This window comes from Salvelinus fontinalis, chromosome 32, assembly GCF_029448725.1.
Source record: "Salvelinus fontinalis isolate EN_2023a chromosome 32, ASM2944872v1, whole genome shotgun sequence".
NCBI classification, from domain to species: domain Eukaryota; kingdom Metazoa; phylum Chordata; class Actinopteri; order Salmoniformes; family Salmonidae; genus Salvelinus; species Salvelinus fontinalis.
Window position 1 is genome coordinate 33,411,681 of NC_074696.1, and position 14,116 is coordinate 33,425,796.

A 14,116-nucleotide genomic window follows, 5' to 3' on the forward strand; every position below is an offset into this window, starting at 1 on the left:
CTTGCTCCAAAGCACCTCTCACTCACATGGCTCTGTCACGGATCCCTCGGAACTTTCATTACGCACACCTGTCCCCTATTCCCACGGATTAGTACTTGTACAGTTGAAGTCGGAAGTTTACATACACTTAGGTTGGAGCCATTAAAACTCGATTTTCAACCACTCCACAAATTTCTTGTTAACAAACTATAGTTTTGGCAAGTCGGTTAGGACATCTACTTTGTGCATGACACAAGTCATTTTTCCAATAATTGTTTACAGACAGATTATTTCATTTATAATTCACTGTATCACGATTCCCGTGGGCCAGAAGTTTACATACACTAAGTTGACTGTGCCTTTAAACAGCTTGGAAAATTCCAGAAAATAATGTCATGGCTTTAGAAGCTTCTGATAGGCTAATTGACATCATTTGAGTCAATTGGAGGTGGATGTATACCTGTGGATGTATTTCAAGGACTACCTTCAAACTCAGTGCCTCTTTGCTTGACATTATGGGAAAATCAAAAGAAATCAGCCAAGATCTCAGAAAAAAAATTGTAGACCTCCACAAGTCTGGTTCGTCCTTGGGAGAAATTTCCAAACGCCTGAAGGTACCACGTTCATCTGTACAACCCTGTGTCTTGTATACGTGTTTGTTTGGTCTTCATCCCCGTGCCCTCACATGGCACGCCGTAACTTGGGGGCGTAATAAAAAACCCTATTACGCATTCCTGCGCCTGTCTACCGAATCATTGTTACCAACGTGACAGGCTCTCCATCACGTGATCGGGTCTTTCTCACAGGCTACAAGTGAAGATCAATACATCGGGGATGCAACTGCGCGTGTCTTTATCCAATTCTGAGGCGCATACTGAAGATATTGAACTGAAGATATTGAACGGTCCACATTTAATTTGTCAGCCAACTAGGTGAGTAGGCCTAACAAACAGCAAAAGCACTGGCCTATGTCAGTCTACTATCCCCCATGGTACAAATGTTGACCTATTCTGTGCGAGAAATAAATGTTCCAAACATAGTCTGGGACAGTTGTGGGATGCTATAGATCACAAATTAATACAACCACTAGCATCCAAAAACCCTTTTTTAAGCAATGAGGCTTACGCAACAGATAATAATGTTTAGCTTAAAATGTTGATAAACTATTAGGCTATTTCTTCACATTATAAGAGCAGCCATGCACACGGCAGTAGGCGATAAGCGCGAATGTTCCATTAACGGGAAAACACCATTATCAAAACTGACTGCACAAAGGACTATGCATGTAATGCTTTTATTATAGAGGTGCATTTTTAAACTTCAAACTCACGCACTGCGTATGTATGCCAGGTAGGCTCTACGCCTGTTGCAAAGCGGATTAATGTGCTTCATTTTAAGAAGTTATTTGGCCACTTTAGTTGTGATACAAACCTTACCAAAACATATAGGCCTATGGGCTAGGCTACATGAGTTGTGCGACTATGATTTGAAAGTCACAAAAAAAGGTATGTCTTCTTCCTTATCATTATGCTGGTCATCATTCACAAGTGATAAGTGATAATAAACTCAGTAAAAAAGAAACATCCTCTCACTGTCAACTGCGTTTATTTTCAGCAAACTTAACTTGTGTAAACATGTGTATGAACATAACAAGATTCAACAACAGACATAAACTGAACAAGTTCCACAGACATGTGACTAACAGAAATGGAATAATGTGTCCCTGAAAAAAGGGGGGGGTCAAAATCAAAAGTAACAGTCAATATCTGGTGTGGCCACCAGCTGCATTAAGTACTGCAGTGCATCTCCTCCTCATGGACTGCACCAGATTTGCCAGTTCTTGCTGTGAGATGTTACCCCACTCTTCCACCAAGGCACCTGCAAGTTCCCGGACATTTCTGGGGGGAATGGCCCTAGCCCTCATCCAACAGGTCTCAAACGTGCTCAATGGGATTGAGATCCGGGCTCTTCGCTGGCCATGGCAGAACACTGACATTCTTGTCTTGCTGGAAATCACGCCCAGAATGAGCAGTATGGCTGGTGGCATTGTCATGCTGGAGGGTCATGTTAGGATGAGCCTACAGGAAGGCTACCACATGGGGAGGAGGATGTCTTCCCTGTAACGCACAGCGTTCAGATTTCCTGCAATGACAACAAGCTCAGTTCGATGATGCTGTGACACACCGCCCCAGACCATGACGGACCCTCCACCTCCAAATCGATCCCGCTCCAGAGTACAGGCCTCGGTGTACCGCTCATTCCTTCGATGATAAACGCGAATCCGACCATCACCCATGGTGAGACAAAACGGTGACAAAATGGTGAGACAAAGCAGCCAACAAGTGCTCAGCATATGTGGAAACTCCAGATGAAGCTGTTTGAGAGAATGCCAAGAGTGCGCAAAGCTGTCATCAAGGCAAAGGGTGGCTACTTTGAAGAATCGAAAATCAAAAGTATATTTTGATTTGTTTAACACTTTTTTGGTTACTACAGGATTCCATATGTGTTATTTCATAGTTTCGATGTCTTCAATATTATTCTACAATGTAGAAAATAGTAAAATAAAGAAAACCCTTGATTGAGTTTTATTTTTATTTATTTATTTCACCTTTATTTAACCAGGTAGGCTAGTTGAGAACAAGTTCTCATTTGCAACTGCGACCTGGCCAAGATAAAGCATATCAGTGTGAACAGACAACAACACAGAGTTACACATGGAGTAAACAATAAACAAGTCAATAACATGGTAGAAAAAAGAGAATCTATATACAATGTGTGCAAAAGGCATGAGGTAGGCAATAAATCGAGTAATTACAATTTAGCAGATTAACACTGGAGTGATAAATCATCAGATGATCATGTGCAAGAAGAGATACTGGTGTGCAAAAGACCAGAAAAGTAAATAAATAAAAGCAGTATGGGGGGTGAGGTAGGTAAATTGGGTGGGTAGTTTACAGATGGACTATGTACAGCTGCAGCGATCGGTTAGCTGCTCGGATAGCAGATTTTTAAAGTTGTTGAGGGAGATAAAAGTTTCCAACTTCAGAGATTTTTGCAATTCGTTCCAGTCGCAGGCAGCAGAGAACTGGAAGGAAAGGCGTCCAAATGAGGTTTTGGCTTTAGGGATGATCAGTGAGATACACCTGCTGGAGCGCGTGCTACGGGTGGGTGTAGCCATCGTGACCAGTGAACTGAGATAAGGCGGCACTTTACCTAGCATAGCCTTGTAGATGACCTGGAGCCAGTGGGTCTGACGACGAACATGTAGCGAGGGCCAGCCGACTAGGGCATACAGGTCGCAGTGGTGGGTCGTATAAGGTGCTTTAGTAACAAAACGGATGGCACTGTGATAGACTGCATCCAGTTTGCTGAGTAGAGTATTGGAAGCTATTTTGTAGATGACATCGCCGAAGTCGAGGATCGGTAGGATAGTCAGTTTTAGATAGTCAGATAGTCAGTGAGTGAAGGAGGCTTTGTTGCGGAATAGAAAGCCGACTCTAGATTTGATTTTGGATTGGAGATGTTTGATATGAGTCTGGAAGGAGAGTTTGCAGTCTAGCCAGACACCTAGGTACTTATAGATGTCCACATATTCTAGGTCGGAACCGTCCAGGGTGGTGATGCCAGTCGGGCGTGCGGGTGCAGGCAGCGAACGGTTGAAAAGCATGCATTTGGTTTTACTAGCGTTTAAGAGCAGTTGGAGGCCACGGAAGGAGTGTTGTATGGCATTGAAGCTCGTTTGGAGGTTAGATAGCACAGTGTCCAAGGAAGGGCCGGAAGTGTACAGAATGGTGTCGTCTGCATAGAGGTGGATCAGGGAATCGCCCGCAGCAAGAGCAACATCATTGATGTATACAGAGAAAAGAGTCGGCCCGAGAATTGAACCCTGTGGTACCCCCATAGAGACTGCCAGAGGACCGGACAACATGCCCTCCGATTTGACACACTGAACTCTGTCTGCAAAGTAGTTGGTGAACCAGGCGAGGCAGTCATTAGAAAAACCGAGGCTACTGAGTCTGCCGATAAGAATATGGTGATTGACAGAGTCGAAAGCCTTGGCCAGGTCGATGAAGACGGCTGCACAGTAATGTCTTTTATCGATGGCGGTTATGACATCGTTTAGTACCTTGAGCGTGGCTGAGGTGCACCCGTGACCGGCTCGGAAACCGGATTGCACAGCGGAGAAGGTACGGTGGGATTCGAGATGGTCAGTGATCTGTTTGTTGACTTGGCTTTCGAAGACCTTAGATAGGCAGGGCAGGATGGATATAGGTCTGTAACAGTTTGGGTCCAGGGTGTCTCCCCCTTTGAAGAGGGGGATGACCGCGGCAGCTTTCCAATCCTTGGGGATCTCAGATGATACGAAGGAGTGGTTGAACAGGCTGGTAATAGGGGGTGCGACAATGGCGGCGGACAGTTTCAGAAATAGGGGGTCCAGATTGTCAAGCCCAGCTGATTTGTATGGGTCCAGGTTTTCCAGCTCTTTCAGAATATCTGCTATCTGGATATGGGTAAAGGAGAAGCTGGGGAGGCTTGGGCGAGTAGCAGCGGGGGGGTAGGGGCTGTTGGCCAAGGTTGGAGTCGCCAGGAGGAAGGCATGGCCAGCCATTGAGAAATGTTTGTTGAAGTTTTCGATTATCATGGACTTATCAGTGGTGACCGTGTTACCTAGCCTCAGTGAAGTGGGCAGCTGGGAGGAGGTGCTCTTGTTTTCCATGGACTTTACAGTATCCCAGAACTTTTTGGAGTTAGAGCTACAGGATGCAAATTTCTGCTTGAAAAAGCTGGCCTTTGCTTTCCTGACTGACTGCGTGTATTGGTTCCTGACTTCCCTGAACAGTTGCATATCGCGGGGGCTCTTCGATGCTATTGCAGTTCGCCACAGGATGTTTTTGTGCTGGTCGAGGGCAGTCAGGTCTGGAGTGAACCAAGGGCTATATCTGTTCTTGGTTCTGCATTATTTGAACGGAGCATGCTTGTCTAATATGGTGAGGAAGTAACTTTTAAAGAATGACCAGGCATCCTCAACTGACGGGATGAGGTCAATATCCTTCCAGGGTACCCGGGCCAGGTCGATTAGAAAGGCCTGCTCGCAGAAGTGTTTTAGGGAGCGTTTGACAGTGATGAGGGGTGGTCGTTTGGCCGCGGACCCGTGGCGGATACAGGCAATGAGGCAGTGATCGCTGAGATCTTGATTGAAGACAGCAGAGGTGTATTTGGAGGGCAAGTTGGTCAGGATAATGTCTATTAGGGTGCCCATGTTTACGGATTTAGTGTTGTACCTGGTGGGTTCCTTGATGATTTGTGTGAGATTGAGGGCATCAAGCTTAGATTGTAGGACTGCCGGGGTGTTAAGCATATCCCAGTTTAGGTCACCTAACAGAACAAACTCTGAAGCTAGATGGGGAGCGATCAATTCACAGATGGTGTCCAGGGCACAGCTGGGAGCTGAGGGGGGTCGGTAGCAGGCGGCAACAGTGAGAGACTTATTTCTGGAGAGATTAATTTTTAAAATTAGAAGTTCGAACTGTTTGGGCATAGACCTGGAAAGTATGACAGAACTTTGCAGGCTATCTCTGCAGTAGATTGCAACTCCTCCCCCTTTGGCAGTTCTATCTTGACGGAAAGTGTTATAGTTGGGTATGGAAATCTCAGAATTTTTGGTGGCCTTCCTAAGCCAGGATTCGGACACGGCGAGGACATCAGGGTTGGCAGAGTGTGCTAAAGCGGTGAGTAAGGCAAACTTAGGGAGTAAGCTTCTGATGTTGACATGCATGAGGCCAAGGCTTTTTCGATCACAGAAGTCAACAAATGAGGGTGACTGGGGACATGCAGGGCCTGGGTTTACCTCCACATCACCCGAGGAACAGAGGAGTAGCAGGATGAGGGTGCGGCTAAAGGCTATCAAAACTGGTCGCCTAGAGCGTTGGGGACAAGGAATAAAAGGAGCAGATTTATGGGCGTGGTAGAATAGATTCTGGGCATAATGTGCAGACCAGGGTATGGTGGGGCACGGGTACAGCGGAGGCAAGCCCAGGCACTGGGTGATGATAAGAGAGGTTGTATCTCTGGACATGCTGGTCTCAATGGGTGAGGTCACCGCATGTGTGGGGGGTGGGACAAAGGAGGTATCAGAGGTACGGAGAGTGGAACTACGGGGTCCATTGCAAACCAAAACAATGATAACTAGCCTGAACAACAGTATGCAAGGCATATTGATATTTGAGGGAGACATGCAGTAAGGCGTAAAGTGATTGCAGGTCTTGATTGGGAGAGCTAGCTAAAACAACAGGTGATATAACAGCAGCTAGTCAGCTAACACAGCAACAGTAGGTAAAAATGGCGACGGCTAGGCAGAGAGGGTCGGATTAACTACACACAGATCCTGAGTTAAAGCACAGAGCCGACAGATAAAACACAAATAAACGGAATGGAGTACCGTGAATTAATGGACAGTCAAGCAGGCATTAGCTATGTAGCCAAGTGATCATAGTGTCCAGGGGGCAGCCGTAGATGGGGCAGTGAGGCCTCCACTAAACTAGCCCGCGGCGTTTAAAGTTAGTAGCCCGGGGGGAGGTCTGCTCAGACGGAGGGGGTCTGCTCCGACGGAGGCCGGTTGAGGGCACAGCGGATGGGCTATTCGTCTGCAGACCAGACGTGGTCGTGTCGACAGAGAATCCAAGCCGGATGGCGATGGCGAAAGAGAGGTTGTCTGTTCAGATAGCAGCCGATATGCTCAAGACAGCTAACGATTAGCGTGCCGCAGAGTAGGTGTGTCCAAACTTTTGACTGGTACTGTATATTTGCATTTATGTCAGCGTGATTAGAGGGACAATTGAGTGGTGAGTACCAGGCAGTTAGCAAGTTTGGTAGGCTACTAATGACCATCAGCAGCATCAGAGCTTGGAGAAGCCTAATTACAAGTGGAATTTGACTGCCTTCATGACTCGTGACTGCCATTGTGGCGGTCATACGGTCCCCATAACAGCCCTAGTTGTCTCCTCCCCTTCATCTACACTGATTTAAGTAGATTTAAACAGGTGACATCAATAAGGGTTTATAATATTCACCTGGATTCACCTGGTCAGTCTATGTCATAGAAAGATCAGCTTTTCTTAATGTTTTGTATACTCAGTGTAATAAATTAGTATGAGGATCGTTTGCATGTGTTTATGGTTGTATACAAAGATTTTACCTGAATTCTGAAAATGTGTATCCCCCTGAAACGGACAGTCGGTAAGGATTCCTGCTTTGGCTATGGAGCCACCCAAAGCCAGTTGCAAAGAGTCCACTGAGCCCTGAAACACGCACACACAAGCACAGTACAGTTAAATTAATGAACTCTCTCACACACACAAAGGGGCATGGTAAGTGGAAAATCATGCTAATTTGTTTTCGGAGTAAACTGTCACTTTTAAATGAATGTCTAGGCCTAGGGCTATGTTATGCAACTGACAACATGCAATGTTCCCTACAAAACTCCTCTGGGATTGCAGCTCCCCCAGGACTGCTGCGCTAAAGAAATACCAGCCTGTGCAGAGAAGTACAAAAAAATGTTTCCCCGTTAGTTAACACAATCAACATTTCCCCCTACTCAAAATTTTTCATAAAATCAATGTAATATTTGCCACTTTCAATGCAATGTGACAAGCATGAGCGGTTGCGAGTAGATTAACTTGTTGTGAGATCAAAGCGAGAGCTGCATGTAGCCACGTGTGCAGATGTATTCATCTTCTTTGCTAGTTATTGAGTTATGGCTCATTTCTGGTCAGCAACTTTGAAAAATGAGTCAGGTAAAGAGCTTTTTTATGTCTTAAAGGGGCAGTGTTATATTTTGAGACAGGCTTGAATAAGCTAATAAGTAACCAATAGGCAGAGGATACCATACATTTGTGTCTGATTCTTTGTAACAATAATAATGGTATGGGAATAATAATGCATTTTATTTTGTAAAGTGGTTTCTTGCATCAAACACAACACAACAACATTTTTTGGCACTTCCTTGTTTGAAGGACAAGTGGATAAACAGGTTAATGTTAATCCCTGCATGGTTTTTAAAAAAGTCTAATGGAATGTAATTCTACATTGAATACCAAACATTGGCTGCTACTGTAGGCTGAATGCTAGAACTGCTATTTCCATGTAAATAATATTGTTTTTAATGGTAGGCCACTCTGGTAGGCCTACATTATGATCACTGTTAAAACTGTAACTTAAAGTGGGTACAATCTCAGTGTTCACAGTAAACGCACGCAGGAAGTTGCACAGAATATTCACAACATACAAGCTCGCGCTCAGTAGACCTGAAATTTGCTCAGTGTGAAAACAATTAGAGAGAACATTGACCACCAGTCTTACTTAGACATATTGAGGCACTTGCTCTGGGTTGTGTTCATTGGGTCACACCGTAGCAAAAAATAATCTAAATGTTGTGCAACGGAAAGCGAAACACGTGTTTCTTATTGGACAAATTCTGATAGTACCTCCCAGTTTCACTCCCCTTCTGACCGTTTCCTTCTATTTTATGCCTAGTGAACATGACCCTAGTCAGTACCCGTGTACATCTGCATGTATTTTACCTGAGCGTTCCATTCAAGATAAGAGATACAAACTAGGAACAATAGCTGCATTGTGCCCTCTCATTTTAGATATTTCCTTCTACAATTTCCCCCCTCCTCCTTCCTGCTCTCTCTTTCATCCTTCCTGACAGGGTGTGGCATCTATCAGTCAGATAGTCACACATGCAAACAGCACGACAGGGTTACAGATAACTACAGAGTTCTCCATATAAGCGTCAGCATGAGCCATAGAAATGTAGCTGATAGATAGGATGTGCAGCTCTAGTCCATGTTATTCCATTTTTTTGATGAAAAGTTACTTATAAAATAGTAGACATTTGACAGTTCACTCAATTTACGTATATACCCCAACCAGAAGCCATGGATTACAGGCAGCACTGAGCTAAAGCCTAGAGCTGCCACTTTCAAGGAGCTGGACTCTAACGCTGAACCTTACAAGAAATCCCGCTATTCCCTCCGATGAACCATCAAACAGGCAAAGCATCAATACAGGACTAAGATCGAGTCATACTACACCGGCTCTGACGTTCGTCAGATGTGGCATGGCTTGCAAACCATTACAGACTACAAAGGGAAGCACAGCCGAGAGCTGCCCAGTGAAACGAGCCTACCAGACGAGCTAAACTACTTCTATGCTCGCTTCGAGGCAAATAACTCTGAAACATGCATGAGAGCACCAGCTGTTCCGGAAGACTGTGTGATCATGCTCTCCGCAGCCGATGTGAGTAAGACCTTTAAACAGGTAAACATTCACAAGGCCGCAGGGCCAGACGGATTACCAGGACGGGTACTACGAGCGTGCACTGACCAACTGGCAAGTATCTTCGCTGACATTTTCAACCTCTCCTTGTCCGAGTCTGTAATACCAACATGCTTTAAGCAGACCACTATAGTCCCTGTCTAAATGACTACCGTCCCGTAGCACTCACGTCTGTAGCCATGAAGTGCTTTGAAAAACTGGTCATGGCTCACTACAACACCATCATCCCAGAAACCCTAGACCCACTCCAATTTGCATACCGCCCCAACGGATCCACAGATGATGCAATCACTATTGCACTCCACACTGCTCTTTCTCACCTGGACAAAAGGAACACCTATGTGAGTATGGTATTCATTGACTACTGCTCAGCGTTAAACACTATAGTGCCCTCAAAGCTCATCAATAAGCTAAGGACCCTGTGACTAAACACCTCCCTCTGCAACTGGATCCTGGACTTCCTGACGGGCCGCCCCCAGGTGGTAAGGGTAGGTAACAACACATCCACCACACTGATCCTCATCACAGGGTCCCCTCCTGTACTCGCTGTTCACTCACGACTCCAACACCATCATTAAATTTGCCGATGACACAACAGTGGTAGGCCTGATCACGGAAATGACGAGACAGCCTATAGGAAGGAGGTCAGAGACCTGGCTGTGTGGTGCCAGGACAACAACCTCTCTCTCAACGTGATCAAAACAAAGGAGATGATTGTGGACTACAGGAAAAGAAGGACCGAGCACGCCCCCATTCTCATCGACGGGGCTGCAGTGGAGCAGGTTGAGAGCTTCAAGTTCCTTGGTGTCCACATCGCCAACAAACTAACATGGTCCAAGCACACCAAGACAGTCGTGAAAGGGCACGACAAAACCTATTCCCCCTCAGGAGACTGAAAAGATTTGGCATGGGTCCTCAGATCATCAAAAGGTTCTACAGCTGCACCATCCTTTATGGTTGCATCACTGCCTGGTTTGGCAACTGCTCGGCCTCTGACCACAAGGCACTACAGAGGGTAGTGTGAACGGGACCTCTATACCAGGCGGTGTCAGAGGAAGGCCCTAAAATCTTTCGAAGACTCCAGCCACCCTAGTCATAGACTGTTCTCTCTGCTACCGCACGGCAAGCAGTACCGGAGTGCCAAGTCTAGGTCCAAGAGGATTCTAACAGCTTCTACCCCCAAGCCATAAGACTCCTGAACATTTTGTCAAATGGCTACCCAGACTATTTGCAGTGCCTCCCACCCCTTTTTACACCACCGCTACTCTCTGTTGTCATCTACGCATAGTCACTTTAATAACTCTACCTACATGTACATACTACCTCAGCTAACCCGTGCCCCCGCACATTGACTCTGTATCGGTACCCCCCTGTATATAATATCGCTAATGTTATTTTACTGCTGCTCTTTAAATACTTGTTACTTTTATCTTTTATTCTTATCCGTATTTTTTTTAAACTGCATTGTTGGTTAGGGGCTCGTAAGTAAGAATTTCACTGTAAGGTTTCACTGTAGCTGTTGTTTTCATCGCATGTGACTAATAAAACAATTTTATTTGATAACTAATATCTATGACATCTTATTAGCCATGCAAAATCTAGGTAATTTGCTTAAGTGGCATAGATGTCAGTTGTGGATAGAAGATTAGGCATGTAAAACAACCCATACATGAGCAACACTATTAAAATGAGGAATTCATTGTGGTCAGGCTGGGTTTGTGTTTCATGTACTGTATGGCCTAATTACCTAATTAGGTGATTTGTATGGGGACCTGGAATACTCCCTGTATTTGCTTTGGTCTTATAAAAGCTTATCTGTCAGACTCCTGCCAACTACATACAAGTAGTGTAGTATAAATTATTGAGTTAGGAAGTATGATTAGAGACTTTGAGTCTGAGAGCATGCTCTAAAATGTGCTCTGAATAAATAGAGGTAGACTAAGCAATATGACATCATAATTTTGCAGCCCTGCCACCTTCTGCTTCACAAAAACCATTAGCTCTTCCCAATTTTTGCACTCCCTTGAGGCACACGTGCCCACATTGGGAAGACTCAATTGTGGAAGCCATAGGGCAGATTTAAATGTTGTTGTTGATTTCTGTAAGCAGGATGCCCCACTGTGTATGATGATATCTTATTGCTAAGTCTACCTTTAACTTCAGTCTAGGTCTGTTCGGAACGTATTAAAGTTGTGTTTCATCACCTGTAGCCTGGCATAGGCCTTCTGCCCGTTGCGTATCTCCACAGACTCTGCCTCGGCTGGGAGCTGGACCATGGATGGCAGGACCTGTGCTGAGTCAGCCAATCGGCAGTTGACATAGAGTTCCATGTGGAGGTGGTTTCGTTGGAGCCCACCCACACGGAGGATGAGTGACTGGGTGCGTCCATCGGAGAGGCCGGGGTTCTGGAGGTTCACTGTGTGGAGTTTACCATCCTCGCGTACGTAGCGCACCAGAACTGAGAAACAGAGAGGATTCTAAGATCAGGTCATCTCTTGTCTCACAGATCTACGTAAACATAACTGCTACCATAGAATCTGTCGGGAAGGAATGGGATGCGTTGGATAACGTGCAGCAGTAGTTCTTGTGTTTGGATTTTTCATCACTGGTTATTTGGACAAATCTCAATTTCATAGGTGGCTAGCATCTTTCAAATTACAGAAGGGAAGGGGACATTCAGTCCATAGCCCGCAATCTCTCTTGGACAGATTCTCGTGGAAAGATGAAACGGCGATAATCTAGTAGTTCCTGGTTTGGAGTTTTAGACGTTGATTATTTGAACGAATCAGGTTTGGATGAAGTCGGTGCTTAAACTGGTGGGGTGATTTTCAAGCCTGTGTACGTACGGATGATAAACGCTTTCCACTAGATTCCACAGCCAGAATTGTCTCTATGATAAAAATTCATACAAATAAAATAAAAAACGTTTTTGCCCAAGATAAACACAAGTGAAATTAGCGGAAGGGAGGGGTTTAGCCAAGAGTTTCCATTTGCGAGGGAGAAGACTTCGCTTCGTAAGGTAATCACAATTGTTAATGGCATTACCCCAGAAAGTAAAACAGGACATTCCACACTTTCAGGGGAGAATTTTACTTCTAGGTAACCGAGATTAACTTGCCTGTAATTTAGCAAAGAGAGGTGGAGATCCTCGTTCTGGTTCCACTCCTCGTTGTAGCATCTCTTAATCCCTTCTCTTAAAATGTACTGTATGTACCCAGAACATAGAGATCAGGCAACCCTGAGCATCATTGAAGCTAGCCTACATACTGTAGAACAGTTTGTAGAACGAGAGCTCCATATGAAAAAACAACATACACAACATTCATTGTTTTGCAACTATCTTAGATGTATGGGTGTAGGGGCTAGGGGTCGATTGGGGAATCCCACTATTGGGATTGGGTGATTGTGTCTTAGTTATAGGCCATGAAGAGAATCAATTTAGGCTAGACCAAAATATCTATCTACCATACTTCCCTCCCTATCCCCTCTACTGACAGTACACCCTACCTTTGTTGACCTTGCCCATGAGGGCCACCTCCAGGTACTTCCTGTTGTCGCCTTTGTTGTAGACTCCCAACAGCACTCCTCCCAGTTTGGGTGGCAGACGAAGAGTTGACACCAGGTAAAGGTCCGACACGAAGCCCAGAGCCCCCGACATCTTTCCCACCGCGGACGCACTCTGCCTGGCATCGTGCAGCTCCAGCATGTCAATCACTGAAAAATGGAGGGGTGGTGGTGAATTACATGGGTCCAGTTTGAATACTTTGGAAATGCCTCCTTAAAGTGTGCACGTGTGTAGGGTGTGAAAGGGAGGAGGGATGGATAGTGATGGAGAGGGTAGAGAAAGAGGGATATTGCAATAGAGAAAATAGGCATACACAAAAGAAAGAATGGCAAACAGATGACACAAAAAAGGAGATATCGGATGGAGTATGAGTGAAAGAGAAAAGATGAATGAATAGACAAATGGGGGATTCATCCTTTTTGCGTTTACTGCCACTTTGGAGGGTTTATTGAGAATTTATAAGCCAGACACAAACTCAACGCCTCGTCTTCTTTCTGTTCTGCCACAAAATTAACACTATCACTGAAAAGACCAGCCTTTGCTGTCACTGTTGGTGGCAGAATTTATGTCTGTCATTAAACTTGATGCTGCTGGAATCTTTTCTTCATGAGACGTCTCTCCATTTATGGTGAATTTCGGTGGTGTTATAATGGTAAGTTATTGGCCATAGTTGGTAATGGCGACTGACGTGGGGCTGCAATATACAGTATGTTCCTTCGCTTAAAAAAAACGGTTTCTTATATTTGTCTATGAAGATATTGGAAACACTTTGAGAGGTTGGAAATACTGTAGGGAGAAAAACATGGAGTGCAGATGACAGGAAAAGTCTTAAAATGCTTGTAACCATCATGAGTTGCAAATGTGTGCAGCAACAGAACACAGACAAAAAAGGTCATGTGTAACATTCTCAACTGTTGTAACAAGTATGTTCAAGGCCTAGATAAGAGTTCATTTATCCTATGAGCGTTTTGCTTGACCTGTCGTCCAGGTGAGTGAGTGAGAGAAAGAGAGAGACGAGAGAGATGACAGACGTTTCAGATTAGACATACCAGCCTCTCTCTAATCGTTCTCGTGTCTCCCTAGCGGCTGCCCATTCAGCAATCTGACTAAAGCCAAAGACATCAGGGGTGCCTCTAACCACCAATTCTCCCCTTGCAGACGCCCGTCTCTGTATACCTTCCCCCCTTATAATACAAGCCCAGGATTTGTTCAGTCTGAATTATGTTGAATATA

General features: G+C 45.0%; 1 protein-coding gene across 1 annotated transcript in view; it reads right to left on the minus strand.

The window, feature by feature from the left end:
* Nucleotides 1-14,116, minus strand: part of LOC129831115 (thrombospondin-3b-like) — a 37,796-nt gene that overhangs the window by 21,029 nt on the left and 2,651 nt on the right. The window contains exons 2-4 of the mRNA XM_055894178.1: nt 12,826-13,032; nt 11,523-11,776; nt 7,175-7,277 (exon numbers count right to left, since the gene is read on the minus strand). Coding sequence (XP_055750153.1) covers nt 7,175-7,277; nt 11,523-11,776; nt 12,826-13,032 — 564 coding nt within the window. The remainder of the gene's footprint in view (nt 1-7,174; nt 7,278-11,522; nt 11,777-12,825; nt 13,033-14,116) is intronic.